This window comes from Sminthopsis crassicaudata, chromosome 3, assembly GCF_048593235.1.
Source record: "Sminthopsis crassicaudata isolate SCR6 chromosome 3, ASM4859323v1, whole genome shotgun sequence".
NCBI classification, from domain to species: domain Eukaryota; kingdom Metazoa; phylum Chordata; class Mammalia; order Dasyuromorphia; family Dasyuridae; genus Sminthopsis; species Sminthopsis crassicaudata.
This window is the reverse complement of record NC_133619.1, coordinates 303,142,245-303,164,256: the sequence shown is the minus strand read 5'-3', so window position 1 is coordinate 303,164,256 and position 22,012 is coordinate 303,142,245. Positions and strand designations below refer to the sequence as shown.

At 33.0% G+C, this 22,012-nt stretch overlaps 2 protein-coding genes across 4 annotated transcripts in view; both read right to left on the bottom strand.

The window, feature by feature from the left end:
• The window catches only part of ADGRG7 (adhesion G protein-coupled receptor G7), a 77,786-nt gene that overhangs the window by 10,275 nt on the left and 45,499 nt on the right, over positions 1-22,012 (bottom strand). For both annotated transcript variants that reach the window (XM_074301032.1, XM_074301031.1), the window contains exons 7-13: positions 21,768-21,907; positions 21,533-21,637; positions 15,729-15,898; positions 10,364-10,522; positions 9,641-9,753; positions 4,028-4,362; positions 2,771-2,852 (exon numbers count right to left, since the gene is read on the bottom strand). In XM_074301032.1, coding sequence (XP_074157133.1) covers positions 2,771-2,852; positions 4,028-4,362; positions 9,641-9,753; positions 10,364-10,522; positions 15,729-15,898; positions 21,533-21,637; positions 21,768-21,907 — 1,104 coding nt within the window. The remainder of the gene's footprint in view (positions 1-2,770; positions 2,853-4,027; positions 4,363-9,640; positions 9,754-10,363; positions 10,523-15,728; positions 15,899-21,532; positions 21,638-21,767; positions 21,908-22,012) is intronic.
• The window catches only part of LOC141561446 (uncharacterized), an 80,355-nt gene continuing 60,694 nt past the window's right edge, over positions 2,352-22,012 (bottom strand). For both annotated transcript variants that reach the window (XM_074301028.1, XM_074301026.1), the window contains exon 4: positions 2,352-2,380. The gene's annotated coding sequence lies outside the window, so the exon portion shown is untranslated. The remainder of the gene's footprint in view (positions 2,381-22,012) is intronic.

The following is a 22,012-nucleotide window of genomic DNA, read 5'->3' as shown; positions in this document are numbered from 1 at the left end:
CATAAGTAAAATCCTATTATATAATTATTATTATATATAATATCCTATATAATCTCCACTCAAATTGTTTTGTACCCAAATTGTTCAATAAATATTTCAAAAGCCACATTCTAGATATGTTTGCCCTGTCAGTGAAACAGAGCTGATATCTAATTCTAAAATGTCTTTACTATATCCCACCACTGTGCTAAGAGCTGGGAATACAAATATAAAATTCCTTAAGGAGCTGAATACTAATGGGGGTGAGAAAGGGTAAAGAAAACATGTATAAGACAGTGGTGGATGGGAAAGTCCCAAATGGCGAATAAAATAGGATAGTTTATTGACAAGACATTTCCAAAAGCAATGGTATCATCTGAATTCTAGAGTAAGAGGTATAAAGGAATGGGGAGGAGATGCACACATTTTTAAATTCAATAGAAACAATGACAAATGCTTCAAGAAACTATCTTCTTTTCATCTTTGCCAATTTTCACGTGTAAGATAGAAGGCCAAATTTATTTTAATTTTCATTTCTCTTATTAATGGGAATGTGAAACATTTTCATTTAATCTTTTATAATTTGACAATCTTTTGAAAACACTTCTTCATTGGAGAATGGCTCTTGGTATATATTTATATTTATACATATTGCATACATATACATACATTTATACATATATTTACAATTGATGAATATTTTGTGTATTGGACTTTTATCAGTGATATTTGATACCTTTTCCTACTCTACTTTCTCATCTAATTTTATTTAAATTGATTTTATTTGTGCTTAATTATATTAAACTTTTTTATTTGTATTACCAAAATTATGTATTTCATTTTTGTCATGTCATATATCTCATTCAAATTATGTATCTCATTAATCAACTATTATTAATAATATTCTCTCCAAAATTATCAAGATATTTTTTTTTGTTTGCTAAATCTAATGAGTCCATGTCTTCCTCCCCCTGTATCTGACACTGTTCTTCATTCCCCATCACCTGTATATTCTCTCTGAGTTTTAATAACACCACTTTCTCCTATTTCTCCCTCCTATTTGTCTGGCCACTTCTCAGTCTCTTTTACTGGCTCATTATCCATATCACACTTTCTAACTATAGGTGTTCACTTAGGTTTTTATCCTGGGCTTTCTCTTTCTCCTCTATTAATCTCTCTGCTTCACTGAGTATGAGCTCTCCTCCTTCCTGTACTCTGAGATCCAGTCAAACTGGCCTTCTCTCTCTTTTCTTCAATCATAATACTCAGTTTCCTATCTCCATGATCTTAAAATGCCTATAACAAAATTCCTTCTTACCTCTACCTAATATCTTTTCTTATAATTTTCTTTTTTTCTTTTCTCTCAATTGTAAATTTATCTTATCCATTTTTTTTTTATTTTGGGGATCTTTCTTATCTTTTCCCTGAGCAGGTTAACTAATGGTCTATTGATTTTGCATCTTTACTTTATAGTTATGCTGTATATAGTTACATGCATATTTATCTATCCCATTAGAATGTAAACTTTTTGCAAGGATAGATTGTTTCATTTCTTTACATTTGTATCTCTAATGCTCCACACAGTATTTGTCAATTTATGGGGGCTTAACATGCTTGCTAGTTGATATATTGATGTCCTTTATCCCTTCTATAATTAAAATTCTTCCTCTACTTATCACTGGAAAAGGTGCCTCATTTATTCATGTTCCATTTTGAGTTCACATATGTGGGATCTTAACTGAACTTCTTGCCAAGCTTCTTCAGCTTTTCAAGTAGTTTTAATCTAAAAGGTAGTTAAGTCCTCTCTCTGAATCATGTTCTTGATTTCATCAAACACTAATTTAAATCTTAAATTACTTCTACAATTTTTCAATATTGTTTAAGGTCTAGTAATATTAAGCACCCTTCATTTATACTTTTCCCATTATTTTCCTTGGTATTGTCATTTTTTTTCCTTCAAAATTAATCTTATTATTTTATCTAGTTTTATAAGATAGCAAATCAGAAAATGAATTAATATAGTACTAAATCTGTAATTAATTTAGATAATGTCATTTTGTAGTATTGGCATATCCCAGGCATAAGCAATGAGGATCTCTCCATTAAAGGGTTTAACACATTTCTCTTGTAAATCCTTGGCATTTCACTTTATGTTTGTTTTTCTAAGTTGCTTTAAACTATCTTTCTTCTTTTTTGGATGCTTTATATTTTTTTAGATGCTCATCAATTTTTTTTTGAATTCTTAGTTTTCTGGCATATCAATGCTATATATTTTTAATTTCCATTGTTGTAAATTAATTTTGTCCATTTTTTATTTTGGTTATATGACTTTTTTTATCTTTTACTGAGCTGGTTAACAAATGGTTTATTGATTTTGTTTATTTTTTTTTTAAGTTTCAAACTTCATCCATTATTTAATGTTTTCTAAAGTTTTTTTTTAATTTCTGTATTTCTTTTCTAACTTCCAAGAATTATTCTTTTGTATTAAAAAAAATCACTAATTTGTTTATTTTCTAGTCCTTTTTAAATCTAGTTTACTGAATTTATACTTTTCTTGGCTTGTTCCAAATTTAATTTAAAAGTCCGAATTTATAAAATCAGGGAAACGATGATTCATGTTACCAAAAAAAAAAAAAAAAATTGTAGAATTCATTTTCAAATGAATGCCTGTGCATTTAAAATGAGTGATTTTCAAAACTTTGATTTAGGTAGTCCTTTCCCGAAAAAATTATTTTTTCCATATTATCAATTTCATCACCAAAGAACAGTTTAACATAAGTAGTCAACTTACATTTTCTCTTGTCGGTATCCTAATTCCCCTTTTAGTGGGAAAATAATTCCCACTGTTAAAGACACTATTATAGCAGGTACTCCTGTTTGACAGAGATACTAACAATTAATTAATTACACATGAGCAGGAATTAATCATAAACACTACAAGAAATCCTTCTTAAACATTAGAAACTTTTTTAGGCAGCCAAAATACATACATACATACAGTTACTCTATGTTCTATTGGAAACAGATGGTTTATTGTTCCTCCCACTTTGTGTTAGCATTGTACATACAGAATTGTAATTAGCAATTTTAGCTCTTTAGAAAAGGAATACACAAAAAAAAGTCCTCAACTAAACTTTTTTCCCCCAAAGAAAAAATCATATATGGGAGGAAGGAGACTTTTGAACACTTAAACTATGCAACTGGCTTCTGGAAAAGCTGTGTTGGGAAGTGGCAGAAACAGGTCAAAGAGTTACTCACCTGTTTTACAGCCACTGAGAGAAAAAGCCTGCTATCTGTTGGCTTTGATATTTAAGTTTTAATTGTTGCTGAATAGGCACTAAGTTTAATGCCTTGTAAAGAAGTGAAAGTATGGTTAATCTCCTCTAAATGTTTGTGTCTTTTGGCAAAATCCCTATCATTCCATTCTAGTTAAAGCAAGTGGAATATTACAAGAGTGCCCCCCAGCACCCCTTTCCCAAATATTTATTTTCAATATGCAGTGTATCTTTACACTTGTTGATATTCAATAGGTCCCAATGCACCTTGTTAACCAATTGTTTCTTCACAGCTCCTTTAGGAGTTTTCTTGACAAAGATATTGGAGTGGTTTGCCATTTCCTTCTCTAATTCATTTTACAGATGAGGAAACTGAGGCAGAGTTAAATGACTTATCCAGGGTCAACTAATTAAGTGTCTGAAGCCAAATTTCAACTTAGGAAGATCAATCTTAATGGCTCTATCCAACATGGCCATCAATGTACCTTATGTTCATTTAAATTTAAATCTAGATGCCAATAGAATAATTTTTCTATTGTTATTATATCTCAAATTTTTTTTTAGTATCACAGTCTGATTTTATTTTTGTTTTGAAACATCTCCTTTAACTTCTCTGCATGGGATATAACTAACTTTTAAAATTTTGTTTTAATAAAGCAAAAAATTACAATTAATCGATAACTTGACAACATGAAATCCTTTAAGTTAGTGGGTGGTTGTTATTGTTAATAGTGACATAAAAGACTGGAGGTAGAACAACAAATAACACTTACCCCATCCAATTAGAGATAGAAAGAGAGTAAAATGTTGAGGGAGAGGCCTCATGGTTCTGAGCAAAAGAAAGTAGAGTTGTACAGCATTGAGTCCTGTCCAAGTAAATGTCACTAGCAGAAAATAATGCAGTAAGACAGCCATCACTGTGCATTTATGATTTTCTAGAAGATTGTTAATATCACATGGAGGCATCTCATTGTCATCGTTATTTATCATAGTCTTCTTTTCATTTTTATTAGAGTTTTCTATTCCAATGAGGAAGAGGATATTGAAAATCAGCATTGATGTGCAGAAACTCACGAACACCCAAGTAATTGAAGTTTTTCTTAGCTTCCTATTAGGAGAGAATCCCATTAAAATGATGGAAAAACAAAGCACAATTAGGTAAGAATTTTCCTCTATAATTCTTACCCTTAAAGAAATGATTTTTGGGAAAAGAAAATATGCTGCTTTTTTCTTCACTTCCCCCAAAGACAATCATAAATCTACTCTAAATGCATTGTATTTACAAAGGCTATTTTAGATTAAGTTTGAGTTTTTTGGAGGGGGAAAGAAGAGTGGTGGGGAAACTGAGTCTGCAATTAGGTGGCCCAGTGAACAGAGCACAAAAACTTGCTATATGTCTAACCCATGTTTATTTTTTTCCTAATAAACATATCTCTCAATAACATTTTGTTGCCATTTGGAAACAATTGATTACAAGTTTAATTTTTTAGAATCACTGAAAGAACACTATTGTGAAAAGATGAGCTAAAACATTTCTGCAGAAATACACATATATACACACACACAATCAATGCAGCTAAGATTAAAAATCAGTTAAGTGGGAAAAATATGCAGCAAGTCTCACTTCTATAATACATAAGGAACTGACTTCAAATTTATATATAATAGCCATTCTTCAATTTTTCACTGATTAAAGGAAATGAAGGAGTTCTTTTTTCTTTTTTTGAGAGACAGTGGGGGTTAAGTGGCTTTCCCAGGGTCATACAGCAGCAAAGTGTTAATTGTATGAGGTCAGATTTGAATTTAGGTCCTCCTGAATCCAGGCTGGTGTTCAAGCCATTGCGCCATCTAGCTGCCCCTAAACAGAGTTACTCAGAGTAGAAATCCAGATATTAATAACCATAAGAAAAGTAATGTTCCAAATCACCAATGATTAAACAAATGTAATTTAAAGCAATTGTGATATTCAACTTCATCTTCATCATATTAACAACAAAAGCTGCTCTTCTTATAGTAGCAAATATCTGGAAACTAAGACATACATGTCAATTAGGAATGCCTAAGCAAGTATATAAGTATAAGACTATAATTAAATGCTGTTGTACCAAAACAAATGATGAAAAGAATGGTTCTTGAGAAATCTGGGAAGACTTGTTTGAACTGATGCAGAATGAAATAAGAACCAGAACACTCTATTTTATAACAATATTGCTGAAATAAACAATTGTAGAAGATTTAAGAACTTTGATCAATTGATTCCAGATTCCATGACTCCAGAGTATTTAGATGAAGAATAATACTTACCTCCCAACTAAGAAGATAAGACTATATATATATATATACACACAGAGAATGTGGCATGGATTTTTGTACATGACCAATGCAGAAATTGTTTTGCTTAACTATGTTATGTGTTATATTTAGTTTTTCTAGTGGTAAGGTGGGAGAGAAAGAAAATAAGTGCTTGTTAATTGAAAAAAATCATTAATTAAAAGAAGAGATTTATTTCTGGGAAAGGCTTGTGGTAATTAAAAAGATTTCACAACATCCCTAATACATTGCTTTCTTTCTCCAGTTTAATTTTGGGCTGAACTCATTTGTCCAAACTCAGTGTCTATTCAACATGGCTTATCTGTCCAACTGCACATCATAATCAGATCAACAGACATTTCTTTATCCTCTTAGTTTTTTCTATATAGATAGACTAAAATATCTTTACAGCAGTAACTCTCAAATTTCTTATTCTCAAAACACTCTTATGTTCTTTATAATTATTTAGGGCCCTCTCTCCTGAAGACTTTTTATTTATTTGAATTAAATGTATCAATATTTACTACATTGTAATTGAAAACATTAATATTTTTATAAAAAATTACTTTGGCTAAAATAAAAATGGTAGAAGTTATAAGCAAAGCTACAATCTAATTCTTTGAAAAGACTAATAAAATAGATAAACTTTTAACTAATCTAATTTAAAAAGAAGGCAGAATATCAAATCAATAAAATAGAAAATTAGGAAGGTAAAATCACCAAAAAAAAAACCAACCCAACAACAGAAGAAATTCAAAGCATAATCAGAACATTTAATTCCCAGTTATATACTTTTTTTTAAATGAACAGTTTCTCTAGAACACAGAAAGAAACAGAGTAATACTTTCAAAAAATACAAAATACTCAAACTATCAGAAGACTAGAGAGAGATCTTAAATAACTCAGTATTAGAAGAGGAACTAGAACTAGCAACAAATAAATTCCTAAATAAAAAAGCTCCTAGAGCAATCTGGAATTATGCCCAAAAAGTTATCAAACTGTGAATACCCTTTGATCCAGCGGTGCTACTAATGAGCTTATATCCCAAAGAAATATTAAAGAGGAGAAAGGGACCTGTATGTGCCAAAATGTTTGTGGCAGCCCTTTTTGTAGTGGTTAGAAACTGGAAGATGAATGGATGTCCATCAATTGGAGAATGGTTGGGTAAATTATGGTATATGAATGTTATGGAATATTATTGTTCTATAAGAAATGACCAGCAGGATAAATACAGAGGGGCTTGGAGAGACCTATATGAATTGATGCTGAGTGAAATGAGCAGAACCAGAAGACCATTATACACTTCAACAACGATACTGTATGAGAATGTATTCTGATGGAAGTGGAAATCTTCAACATAAAGAAGATCTAATTCAGATCCATTTGGTCAAAGATGGACAGAATCAGCTACATCCAGAGAAGGAACACTGGGAAATGAATGTAAACTGATTGCATTTTTGTTTCTCTTCCCAGGTTATTTTTACCTTCTGAATCCAATTCTTCCTGTGCAACAACAACAAAAAAATTTGGTTCTGCACACATATATTGTATCTAGGATATATTATGACATATTTAACATGTATGAGACTGCCTGCCATCTACGGGAGGGGGTGGAGGGAAGGAGGGGAAAATTCGGCACAGAAGGGAGTACAAGGGATAATATTGTAAAAAATTAACAATGCATATGTAGTGTCAAAAAAAGGTAAAATAAATAAATTAATTAAAAAAATAAAAATAAAAAAGCTCCTAGTCTTAATAGATTCATAAGAAAATTCTATCAAATTTTAAAATAATATTCATACTTATAAATTATTCTAAAACCCCCCAAAAAAGCAATCTTCTAGAATCCTTCTGTGAGATAAGTGTAGTACTAAAATCTAAATCAGAGAAGGATAAAAGACAGAAGGAAAACTATCAGCCCAAATCATTCATTAAACAAAACCCTGTCACATACATTTACCCAAGAAATCATTCATTATGACCACATTGGATTTATGTCAGGAATACCAGGATACACACATTAAGAAAACAATAAAAATTAATTATATTAAAAACGAAAACATCAAAACCCAGATGATTAAATTAGTAGATATAGGAAAAGCTTTCAGTAATGCAGTACTGATGCAAAAACCCTCAAAATAGGGGCAGTTAGGACAACCTGAGTTCAAATTTGGCCTCAGACACTTAATACTTCCTAGCTGTCTAACCCTGGGCAAGTCACTTAACCCCAATTACCTCAGCAGAAAAAAAAAAAAAACTCTCAAAATATTGGTATAGAGACACCTGTGTTAAAACATGAAAAAGCATCTGTTTAAAATCAAAAGCAAGCATCATATGCTAAAATCTTTCTCAGTAAAGATGCTCACTTTCAGCGCTGTTATTTGATATAGTTCTGAAAATTCTAGTGACAGCAATAAGACAAGAAAAAGAAATCAAGGGCATAAAAGAATAGAAAAACTAGGGCTATTTGCTGATGAAATGATGGTAGTCTAGGGAAATCAGCAAAGATCGCTAATTGAGACAATTAATAGCAAAGTTGCAGGCAACAAAATAAACCCTCAGAATATATAATAATGACAAAACATTTATTCCAATTTTTTTACAAAGTGACTAATATGGAAATGTTTTATATTCTTATACATGTATAAACTATATCAGATTGCTTGCTGTCTCAGGGAGGGGAAAGAAGAGAAAGATGTCAATACTTAATGAATTTTAAAAATTGTTTTTACTTGTAATTGGAGGAAAATAAAATGTTTAAAAATAATAACAAAATGCAAGAAGTAATATTAGAAAGGGAAATCCCATTCCCAAAACCTACAGAATGCAAAAATGCCTGAAGATCAATCTACTAACACATATAGATAATATATCAATTTAGTTTCAAAGTGTACCTTAAAGAAATAAAGAATAACTTAAATAGTGGAGGACTATTCAGTGATCACTGCTAGGCCATGTCAATGTAATAATGACAATATAACTAAAATTTAATTTATACTTCTAATACTGTACCAATCAAATGTTCATTAGAGTATTTTATAGAACTTGATAAAATAACACAATCTAAAATGAGAAAGGAAATGATGACAAGACATGCAGATAAAGGAAGAACAACATTTTTATATTCTTTGGGACCCCATTGGAAGTTTTCTTGGCAAAGATATTGGAATGGTTTGCTATTTCCTTCTCCAGCTCGTTTTCCATATAAGGAAATCGAGTGGTTGTAGGAGGATAGGCATATTAATACATTGTTGGTGATGTTGTAAAAGGATATAACTATTTTGGAACGAATTATGCAAATAAAGACTAAAATGTCCATACCTTTTGAACCAGAGACTCTTCTATGGGCTTATGACTTCAAGGTAGCTTTTGATAAGAAAGTCCTTATGTATAGCAAAATGTGTACGGCAACATTTTTGTAATTATAAAGAATTAGAAATAAAGCCAGTGACACTCAATTGGAGAACAGGTGAATAAATTGTGGTATGGGACTGTAATGGAATATCACTGTGTTATGATAATAATTTTCTATATGTATATAGAAAAACTGGAAAATTTTACATGAACCAATGAAGAGTGAAGTAAGCACAGCTAAGAAAATAAAATAACAATGACTTTTGTTGTTCAGTTATTTCAGGCTTGTCTAAATCTATTTGACACCATTTGGGGGCTTTTGGAGGAGGTTGACAAAGACACAGGAGTGGTTTGCCATTTCCTTCTCCGGTTCATTTTACAGATAAGGAAACTGAGGCAAACAAGGTTAAGTGATTTGTTCAGCTCGTGTCTGAGGCTTGATTTGAATTCAAGAAGATGAGTCTTCTTGACTCCACTCCCAGAACCCTATCCACTGTACCATCTAGTTGCCCAGTTTTACCGTTAGCCTTTACCTGAAGCCTTTCTAGCTTAGAAAGACTTACCTAAGTTGAGACCTGATGGGCACAGCTTTTAAGTATTTAACATATAATTTACAAAATATATTGAGGGAATGTCCCCTCTGCCTATATAGAATTAAAATATATTCAAAATCCGGTGAATATAGCAGATTTTTCTTATGAGAAACCCCTTTTCCCTCTTACCTGGTAACAATCTGAAATATAATTGTAAGAGCCAAGCCAGCAATGGATAATCCACAACCAAATTTAGTTATGTTATCGAGAGGGTCAGCATAAGGATAATTTTTATTAAAATTCTGAAAAACAATTGGAAGATCATATTAAAATTTTTCTCAAATGATGTTTATGAGAAATCAATTAATTTCAACTGCATATAACCTAATTTGTGTGAAAAAATGGTTAGTGTTTCCATTTTCTTCTTTTCTTTCATTATCCACATACCATTATTCAAGTTCTCACCTGCTGAAGACAGACTTCTACTACAAGTCATATTTGTCCAGTTATTTTGATCTAACTAGGTAACCAAAGTGACTAACTCAGACCTTTCTCTGTCCAAATAGTTTAATCTGATTTGACCCAGATAACATGAAACAACTTGGCACAGTACTTAACAGATTACTCAGAATCAGAAAGATTTCAGTCACTCCTGCTGATACTCGCTCACTGTATGATTGTGGACAAGTCCTTTAGCTAATATAATAATATCTATACTATCTGACTCGCAGATTTTTTTGAAAGGCTTAAATGAGATAACCTATATAAAGCAAATTTTAAATCTTAGGGATGCTGTGAAAGATATCACAAAAGCTTTTCTATAGTTTTTAATTCTTTGAATTCATTTCATGAATTTTCAATGAATAACATAAGCAGACCATGATGTTTTTAAAAAGAGGAAACAGTTCTCACCATTAACACAGCAAAATTAGTAGTGTGGTTGCATTGGCATCCAAGGAATTCAGAGTTATTGATGTGTTTCTTTTTACACCCAAAAGTGTCCCAGTCATCTTTTGTAAAGTTCCAAAAAACACAGGCATATGAATTCAGCAAGAATTGAGACTCATTGTACTGCAAATGGAATGGGGAACACAATGGCAAAAAGTGACTTGGAAATTGGGAAATTTGAAGTAGAAAGAGAGAAAATAAACCTTCTAAAATGGATTATATTTATAAAGATATTTTTAAATGATCCCTTATTTTTTAAACTAGTTTTATTATTTTTTTTATTTAAGTGAACATGGAACAGATACTATCCAGTAATATTTCACTTAAAGGAAACGGCTTCGCTCAGTTTCGTTGTTGACTAATTTGATAAGGGATTTGGGAAGCGAAGACAGGAAAAAATGAATTAAATATTAATGTCTTTTAAAAATTAAATGTCTTTGAGGCATTTATCCATGGATTTTCAGAGGTAGCTCATCACATAAATGTTTCAATAGCTCTGGTCCTGACATCAGGAAGATCTGAGTTCACATCTAGTCTTAGACACTTGCTATCTATATGATACTAGGTAAATCACTTAACTTGCCTCAGTTCTCACATCTATATAATTAGAATAATAGTATCTACTTCTCCGCATTGTTGTGAGATTCAAATAATATTTATAAAATATGAAATGATATTTTATAATGATATTTATAATTTTAATATGTTTGTAGCCCAAAGTCAGCTGGAGGGGATTCTTTGCTCATGGATGAGTTTTGTTTGTGTTTTTTTTTTTGTTTTGTTTTGTTTTGTTTTTTTATAACATTCTCAAGTGATATTGACAATGTTAGCATTTTTGGTTCAAAGGGAATTATTTTTTTTCAACTTTTGAAATATACTACCATATTAATCTCTAAAAAAATCCTATAAATTTTCTTTGCAATTCCACATTTAGTTTCATTATTTTCAGCATTCTCTTCAACTTAATGGGTATGAAGTCATGTTTCAAATTGGTTTTAGTCTTAATTTATTAGATTATTAGTGAGACTGACGATTTTTCAAATGATTATTCATCCTATGTATTTCCCTTTTATATGTTGTCTTTTATTTCTTTGGATCATTTATCTAAAGCAGGTTGTATTGTGTACATTTTAATATTTTTTTTCTGTTCTTCAAAAAAATTTTTTGCTTCTACACACAACAAATTTAAACTGTTATATTTACTAAAATTACTTCCCTAACATGCTATTTTCTTTTTGTCTTTATTGCATTATTTTATCATATAGAATTTTTTGTGATTTTTATGTAACCAAACTCATATATGGTGTCTGATAACTTATTTGCTCTATTTAATAGATAGGTTCTATTGTGGAGAACAGATAACTGATTTAAATATATTATTTCATTTTCTTCTAAATTCTTTTCTATTTTAGCCACATGGCATGAGGCAGAAATCTAAATGCATTTGACATATCTCTACAGAGTTTCCTTTTTATCTATTAAATATAAAGTCCTTTCTTCAGTTTTTATTTTTCTCATATATGTATTGAGAGGTAGCATCATGTTGTAGATAGTTAGCCATGGAGTCTGGATGAACTGGGGTTTAAGTTTCTGCTTCTCACACATACTGGTATATTGGAATACAAGTCAAATCCCTCAACCTCTGTCCTCTTAAGCAACTCTCTAAAATCTGTATGTTACTTATCTGCACTGGTTTCCTTACTGATAGCTTCTTCTACCAAAAACAGGAATAAACCCCAAACCCAAAATAGTTCTCTCTGACTTTGGTTCCATTTCTGTTTGTTCTAATAATTTATCATTTATACTATTTTGTTGCTTTATTCTATTTCTTTGTCCCTCTGTCTCTGCTTCTGACTTTCCAGACTTTTGCTACCATGGCTCAACTGCCATCTCATCCTGGAATTTTCTTTGTCCATGCCATGTTTGCTTTCTTTTCTCATTGGTGAAATCCTCCCAGCTTCCTTTAGAGGAAGGACCTCAAACCAGCCAATCCTTATTCTCTGACTTTATAAATTTCAACACATGTATTCATGTGAATAACATCCCTCTCTGCTCTTCTTGATTTTTAGCTCCTTTTTGTGTGTTTTTCCATTAGAATGTAAATTCTTAGAGGGCAGGGACTGTCTTTTTTTTTTTTTTTTTTTTAATATTTGTATCCTCAGCACTTAGCAAAATACCTGGTACATAGTGTTTTTAAAAAATATCCTTGTTGTCTTGACTATTTTTGTTTTGCTGAAATATCAGATAGCTTTAATGATAACTTTCATTGTTTGGTCATTTCAATCATGTCTGGCTCTTCCTGTCCCATTTTAGGATTTTCTTGGCAAAGAAACAGGAATGGTTTGTCATTTCCTTCTCCAATCATTTTACAGATGAGGAAACTGAGGCAAACAGGATTGTGATTTGGCCAGGGTCATAGAGCTAATAAATATTTGAGGTTAGATTTGAAGTCAGGAAGATGTCTGTTTTAAGTATTAAGTATTAAGAAGTATTCTGTTTTAAGATTTTTTAGAAGTCCAAATTGAATTAGTTCCTCCTCCCTCACCCTAGTATGCCACTGATATTCTTGTACATTTGTTGTTTGTTTAAGAAATTACTTTATCCAGATCTATAAAGAAATTCATTGAGATTTGGATTGTGCAGGATAAACCTGCACATTAATTTAGATAATATTATCATTTTTATGTTGAACTGATCCATCCCAGAGCATTGAATTTCCTTCCATTTACTTAATCTATATTTTAATCTATATGGATGAGTACAAATACCCTCTTTTCACCCCCAACTCCCAGTGGAACAGACTACTGAGTTTATAACTAGCATAATAAAGCTTTTATGAATCTAGATTGCCTGATATTTAATTTGTGTTGTTATAAATGGAAGTTTTTTTTTTTTCTTTTAAACTGTTTCACTCATCTCTTCAACCTTAAATCTAAGGTTTGTCACTTTAAATGTCTCACTAGCCATCAACTTCAAAGCCTCAAATCTCCAACACTCTGAGTTTGCAAATCCTCCTACTTGGCTAATCCCTACTATCTTATTTTTATATTCCCTGTTCTAGGGCTGCTGAAAGTCATCAGGAAAAAAACTATGATCACCATTGTCTGAACTATCATCCCCTCTCAGAGGTCTTGCATCCTTTGATCTATGCTTCATAACACACCACTGGAATGATCTTTTTTAAACACAGAGATTTGCTCATAATATTGTTTCTGCTCAAAAATCTTCATAGGTTCCTTATTCCTCCTGAATATCATTATAATTACTTTGTCTGGTATTCAAGGCCTTCTACAAATTGGCCTCTCTCTACTTTTCCAGTCTTCTCTCATATCTTTCCCCTACATGTACTTTATGTTCCTCCCATATTTACTCCTCTTCCCAATTTTCCTATATTAATGCTACCATCTTCCAGGCTTGAATCTCAGTGCCATCCTTTAATTTTCACACATATATTCATGTCCTCATATGCAACCTGTTTCCAAATTTTGTTTTTTATCTTCATAACATTTCACCTACATTTCTGTTCCTTTCTTCTCATTTACACAATCACACCCCCCCCCACACTCCCTGCATAAGACCACTCTACCTCTGGCCTAAACTGTTGCAATAATTTTCTAACTAGTCTCCCAGACTCAAGTCTGTCCCCACTCCATTCAGGTGTCAACAGAAGTGTATTGCTAAATGTTTAACAATGGGCTCTGCAACAATAACAAGAAAATATTAATGACATACTTTTAAGTTTAATCTTCATTATTAATATTTTCTCCAACATTTTTCACCTAGGCAATCAATAAAAATAATAAATTAAACCCTGATTCAGTAATGTTTGCCAATATCTGAAGTATAAATGTATATGCTGAATATTTAACAATCAGCTCTCGATCCTGCACATGTTAATTATCAAAATAATTTTCCAAAATTCCTGCATCTGCTCCCCCTACTCAATAAACTCTAATTGTTCCATATTACTTTTTGTATCAGCTATAAAGTCTTCTGTCTGGCTTTTAAAGGTTTTCACAAATTGGTTCCATTATACCTTTCCACTCTTCTTACGTTTTATTCCTCTCCACATATCCTAGGATTGAGTTAAATTGACCTACACAACACCTCATATCTCCTGACACTAGACTTTTGGACAGATTGTCCAAATTCTTGGCAATCCCAGGACATATTTCATATATCATTTTTGGCAAGAACTGATTGATTTTTCCTGGTGGGAAAACCTCTGGCTTCCCTCATTAAAATGTAAGCTCCTTGAGGGCAGGGACATTGTTTTTTTCTTTATATCCATAACCCTTAGCAGTGCCTGCTTTACAGTAAAGCTTCAATCAATGCTTATTGAATTATTGACTGTCTCCTCTCACCTTCTTCCTACTGATCTTTCATGTCACCATGCTTTTGTCTATGCTCTTCCTCATGCCTGAAATGTTGAGGACATCCCCCTGTTCACCTTTTGAAATATTACAATCTTTTAAGCCTTTCTCAAATGGCCAAGAAGCCTGCTCAGAGCAGGTACTAAGTTAGTAATAATAGTCACAATGGGCAGGTAGGTGGTGCTGGGGATAGAGTGCTAGGCTTGAAGTCAGGGAGGCCTGAGCTCAAATTGGGCCTCAGATACCTACCTTACCTGGGTAAATCACTAAACCCTGTTTGTCTCAGTTTTCTCTCTGTAACATGAACTGGAGAAATAAATTGTGAACTGCTCTAGTATCCTTGCCAAGAAAATCCTAAATAGGTCATGAAGAATTGGACATGACTGAAATGATTGAACTACACTGGTAGTAGTAGTAGTAGTGATAACTCTTATTTTATACTAATAATGGCTAAAGAGCTTTTAAGGTTTGCAGAGTGACTTACAAATATTATCCTTTTTTATCTTTATAACAACCTTAGGCATTGAATAGGTGGTATGATTATCCCCATTTTACAAGAGAAGAATCTGAGTTGCAGAGAAATTATATTGACTTACCCAGGGTCACATAGCTAGATTTGAATTGAGGCTAAATTTGAACTCACATTTGCTTCTCTATTCCAGGTCTAGTGCTCTCTCTTCACTGCTTTGTCTACATCTATAAAAGTCTGTCTTCCTCCTCCTTTGTTTCTATTCCTCCTTTCCTCCCTGTCTTTTCTGGCCTTTTTCTCCTTCCTTCCTTCCCTCTTTTCCTTCCTTCCTTCCCTCCTTTCTTCTTTCCCTCCCTCCCTCCCTTCCTTCCTTCCTTCCTTCTTTCCTTCCTCCCTCCCTTCTTTTTTCCCTCCCTCCTTCCCTTTCTTCTTTCCTTCCTTCCTTCTTTTCTTCCAAATTGTTATTATGACTTACAAGAAAACTCACCCTTGGTTTAAAGATTATTTCAACAGAAGCATTCTTTGTCTTTGGATCATTAGCATCAGCAACTCGACCTGCAATAATTCTTTGACTAAAATTTGATCTGCTGGTGAATAATTTTGACTGGAAAAATTTATTATTTTGATACAGAACAAAGCCAAGTTTCCTATGAGTATCTGTAGATAAGAAGAAATTAAAATATTTATGAGATCAATGTGAAAATGAACATAGAGGAGGGTAAAGAAATGAAAGATGCCATCAACTTATTTACAGATTATTCAGATTTGTTTTTTTTTTACACATAATTTACGGATTATTCAGAACCTTCATGCTTGCACATCCTGATTACATTCTTCAAAAATGAGTCAGAAGGCCCTGGAGATGGTAAATAACGAATGTCATCATTTTAGTTAAAAAAAAAAAAAAAAAGATATTGACTATGTCAACATACAGGAAAAGAACTGGGTAAAAGCGTAGCTTTTTCTTCCTTTAGAATTACTTGCATTTGTGTGGGTAGATCATTGACTGCTTATAACAAATATCAAAGTAAATTAAATATTTTGACAACACTGCAAAAGGTGGCAGCTTTGTAGCACAGTAGACAGAGCTCTAGCCCTGAATTCAAATCCAATGTCAGACACTCACTGTGTGATCCTGGAGAAGTTAGTTAAACCCCATTGCCTCCTCCTCACAAAAGAATAATGTGAAAAGAAACTGTACTTATGGTAATTCTATAATCTGACTTTTAAAAATAAAACAAAAAACTTGCAGACCCTTAAAATGGGAAATGGGCAAAAGTAAATAATAATAATGATGATATGAAAGATTCTAAAAGATAAGAAGAAAAGGGTGGAAAAGTTTCCCAAATTCTCATGAGACACAGCATGAATACAAAATGTTTTAATAAAGTGGAATGGTCCTGATTGTCAATTCTGGACTCAACAGTGAACTCACAGAAGGATGTCATTAGTAAATTGTAACTTGCTATTAGTCAAATTACTCACATAAAACTTGATTCACACAATGAATTCCTGATCATTTTCAGGTGAAATGAGGCCAAAACTTTAATGCAATCCTTAAAACTTTTTAATAGCATATTTCTACCTTAGCCATCAAAGTTCTTTGATATATACAATATCATTTATTCCCATAATATCCTCGAGGATTAGGTTTAGGATAATTATGATTCTACATCTATTGATGTAAAAATTGAGACTTGGATATGATTTGACCAAAGTTACATATTATTTAACAAGGGGAAATAAAAGACCTTTCCTAGACACTAATACCTTCTTTAAGTCCTCACTAAAATCCTACCTTCTACAAGAAGCCTTCCCCAACCTCTCAATTCCGCAGTGGATAGAGCACCAACCTTGAATTCAGGAGGACCCAAGTTCAAATCTGGTCTCAGGCACTTAACACTTCCTAGCCGTGTGACCCTGGGCAAGTCACTTAACTCCAGCCTCAAAGGGGGTGGGGGGAGAATAATACTTTGAATACTAACTTTGAGGAAAGCATTTTGGCAAAAACAAATGTTAATACTATTTCTTAAGATTGCCAACCAGATGGTATTTAACTGTCTTGGCCTGATGTTAAAAAGATTATAATAAATCCAAATTGATGAGTAGAGTCTAATAAGGTAAAATTTCAAAGCAGAAATTTGTTTTGCTGACTATACATGTTTATAATAGGGGTTTTGCTTGCTTTCTCAAGGGAAAAGGAAGACAGGAAAGAGAAAAGACATTTTTGTTGATTAAACAATAAAATTCAATAGGAAAAATATAAATTCACATTTGGGCTTTAAAAAAATAACATAAGTACAAGATGGGCAAGGTATGGTTGAAAGAAGTTTATTTTTAAAGCATCTAGGGAAGCAGTTAGGTGACAATGAATAGAGCACTAACTCTGGAGTCAGCAGGACCTGATTTCAAATCTACTCTCAGACACTAGCTATGTGACCCTCAATAAATTACTTAATCACAATTGTCCCCATATCTCCCCTCCAAAAAAACCTAAGGAATTTAACAAACTCTGAGCTTAATTTGAGCCAATAGTGAGAGACAGCATATTGTAAAGGATAGAGGTTTAGATAGAAATTCAGAAAGACTTGAGTTAAAGTTCTGTCTATGACTCAGACTAGCTATATTACCTTAGGCTAGAAACTTAGCCCTGTGCCTCTATTTTCTTATATTTGAAATGTTGGTAGTAGACTCATTGATCTCTCAAGTCCTTCTTTCCAGTTTTTTAGGATCTAGAATTTCATGTCAGGTTAAAAACAAACAAACAAACAAAAAAACCCTTAAAACAAGAAGGTAATAGTCCCACTATTTTCTGTTTAGATCAGACAATTATTAAAGTACTGGGTTTAAATTTTAGGTATCACATTTCAGAAAGAGCATGGGTAAGCTGAAGCATATCCATATGAAGGAACAGAATGGTAAAAGGTCTCAAGATCATTCTAGGTTAGAATTAAAGGACCTGACTCCAAGATTGTTTTTAAGAATCAAATCAGAAAATATTTAAGAAGCACTTAACATCAATATCTGAAACATAAGAAAGTGCTTTATTAAATGTTTTTTCTCCTTTTTTTGGAATTCTATGATTTTTGTTCCTTGAATTACTAATCTCTTAAGAAACCAAAATAGTATCAACAAGATCAGCAGCATACTGGCAATGAAAGCAAGGAACCTTCTAAGTCATCTACCTAGCTATACATGAATCAAGAGAGACATGAACTTATGTACATGAAGGGGAACACCTTCTATAAAACTAATACTGGATTGATCACAATGATCATGCCATTTAACTTCTACAAGACATAGGAAAAAAATTTAGATAGAATGAAAGGAAAAGGGCTCATTTTCCTCATCTATAAAATGGGAACACTTGCTACCTGTAATATCTGTCTCTCAAAAGTTGTTATGAGAATCAACTAAGTGAGCTAAGTGGTATAGAACATTTTATATCTTTAAAACATTTTATAGAAGTGAGTTATGATGAGGAAACTGAGGCCCAAAGAAATGTTTGGCCTAAATCACACAGTCAGTAGCAGAACCATTATCTAAACCTGGTACTTATGGTTCTAAATCCAATGTTATTTCAACTAGAGCACTATTTACAAAGTATAATTTTAAAAGTTCCAAAGTTTCTCCCTCCCCTGTCAACCTGCCTTATTATTATTATTGCCTAATTTTTCCATCTGCCATATTTGTTATTCAGTCATGTCCAACTTTTGTGACCCCATTTGGGGTTTTCTTGGCAAAGATGTTGGAGTGGTTTGCCATTTCCTTCTCCAGCTCATTTCATAGTTGGGCAAACTAAGGCAAACAGAGTCAAGTGTCATGCACAGAGTCACACAGCTGGTACCAGTCTGAAGTCAGATTTTAACTCAGAAAGATGAGGCAGGAGACTCCGGGTCTGGTTCTCTATCCTCTGTGCAATAAAGCTGTGCCCTATCTACCATAAGACTTAAACTAGTAGAGATGCTTCTTTGAACTTATAACAAAGGCAAAGGATGAGGTCTTTGGAAAAACACAGTTAAAATTCACATTTTCTGGGGGAGAAGAAAGCTGCCAGCTAGCTATTCAGGCTTCTCTTTAAGGTCTTTCCCATGTTCACATCAAAACAGATTAGTTAACCAGGTCAATTAATGTTACCTTGGATATTTTGGAAAGTATAAATAGGTTAAAAGCATCAATAAGCTTGGACATCAAGAAGTATAAGGACCCTAGCAGGATGATAGAGTAGCATGGACAGATAGCAGAGTAAAGAGGGCACCCTCCAAAATAGAAGAGCATTGAAGGCAGCCTGCATAAGTTTGTCCAAAGGTTACTCTATGAAGGGTTTAACTATACCTGTGAGGAATGGTGGGTGTAACTATGAAGGGTCATGTCACTGTTAGCCTACAACATTTTGTGGGTCTTTTATTTCAAATCTACAATTTTAAAATTTATCTATAAATATTAGGGGCCTTTCTCACCCTCTCCCACCTGCTGCCCACTTTCCAGAACTCCTACATATAAAGATTGTCTTGTTTGTTTTTAGCAATATCCCTAATTTGTAGCATGATGCCTGGCACACAGTAAATGCTGAATAAATATCCTTCTTCCTTTCCTCCTTTTTTCTCCCTCCCTTCTTTCCTCTTTTTCCTTCCTCCCTCTTTTCCTTCCTTCATTCCTTTTTCCCTTCTTCCTTCCCTTGTTACTTTTCTTCCTCCTTTCTTCCTCCCTTTCTACCTATCTCATTTCTGTTTTTTCTCCCTTCTCCCTTCTTCTCTTTCTTTCCTTCATTATTTCTTCTCTCTCCCTTCCTTTCTTCCTGTCTTTTCCCCTTCCTCCATTTTTCTTTTCTCCCTTCTTCTCTTCCTCCTTCCTTCCTTCTTGCTTCCTTCTTTCTTTTCTTCTTCCTTCTCTCTTTCTTCCCTTCATTCTTTTCTTTTCCTTTCATTTTTCTATCTATGTCTATATTGGTTATTTTTTGAGATGAAGGCAGAGTAGATCCTATGGTTTAAGTTGCTTTATATCTTTCTTTTTCTTGTTTTGCCATACTTATAAAATTGTTCAAAAGTTAGCAAAAATTATAAATATATTATTTCCCTGAACCTCAGGATTTTGAAAATTCTCATTTACTACCTGTAATATCTGTCTCTCAAAAGTTGTTGTGAGAATCAACTAAGTGAGCTAAGTGGTATAGAACATTTTATATCTTTAAAACATTTTATAGAAGTGAGTTATGATGAGGAAACTGAGGCCCAAAGAAATGTTTGGCCTAAATCACACAGTCAGTAGCAGAACCATTATCTAAACCTGGTACTTATGGTTCTAAATCCAATGTTATTTCAACTAGAGCACTATTTACAAAGTATAATTTTAAAAGTTCCAAAGTTTCTCCCTCCCCTGTCAACCTGCCTTATTATTATTATTATTATCCAGCAGTTTCTCTACTAGGTCTATATTTCAAAGAGATCATATAAAAGGGGAAAGGACCCACATGTGCAAAATGTGTTTGTAGCAGCCCTTTTTGTAGGGGGCAAGGAAATGGAAACTGAGTGGATGTCCATCATTTGGGGCATGGCTAAATTAGTTATGGTATATGAATGTTATGGAATATTATAGTTCTATAAAAAATTATCAGAGAGCAGCCAGATGGTGGGAGGAAGGAAGGAAGGGAGGAAGGAAGGAAGGGAGGGAGGAAGGTCCTGGAAAGACTACATGAATAGATGCTAAGAGAAGTGAGTAGAACCAAGAAAGCATTGCACATGGCAACAAGAAGATTATGCAACTATCAATTTTGATGGACGTGGTTCTTTTCAACAATGAAGTGATTCAGGCCAATTCCAATAGACTTGTGATGGAAAGAGTCATCTACATCCAGAACAAGGACTATGAATATGAATCATAAAATAGTATTTTCACCTTTTTGTTATTATGCTTTTTGTTTAACATATTGGATTATTTGCTGTCTAAGGGAGGAGGGATAAGGAAGAGAAAAAAATATGGAACACAAGGTTTTGCAAGGGTAAATGCTGAAAATATCTTTGCATGTATTTTGAAAATAAAAGGCTATTATCTTTAAAAAATAGAGAAGACTTTTTGTTCTAAACTTAATTCAGGTACATTATTTTTTTTTCTTTTTCTGAGGCTGGGGTTAAGTGACTTGCCCAGGGTCACACAGCTAGAAGTGTTAAGTGTCTGAGATCAAATTTGAAGTCGGGTCCTCCTGAATTCAAGGCTGGTGCTCTATCCACTGCGCCACCTAGCTGCCCCTCAGGTACATTATTTAAAAAAAAAATAGAAGCTTCAAAGACCTACCTTGTGTGGTATTGATTTGGATCTGCAGCTCCAGTTGGTCCTCTGGTTGTAGCTTCTTATTTATATCTGTTTGTAATTGTTTTGAATCCAGAATGTCATTAGTTCCTATAGAAAAGGAAAATTTAACACCAACCCCCCCAAAAAAAGAAAATTTAATAAAGAGAAAATAATCACTGTGTTGACAAGCATTTTGATAAATGATGTTAATGTTGGCAAATAAAGAAAAATCACTCACCTCTTTGAACAGAAAAAAGAACAGTTACAGGCTGTGTAGTATTTTCTTTGGGGAGGTCAACAGATTGAAGGGCAATGTTGGGCTGGACTATAGACTCATTCATCAAAGATGAGGAATAAGTCTCCAATTCTTTAGTGAGGCTGCATTGATAGAAAAGAGAACATTATTTAGATTTCCTTCTGAAATCATACATATGACTCTTTCTCTAAAGTCCATAGAAATATACTAGAGCATATGCCCATAGC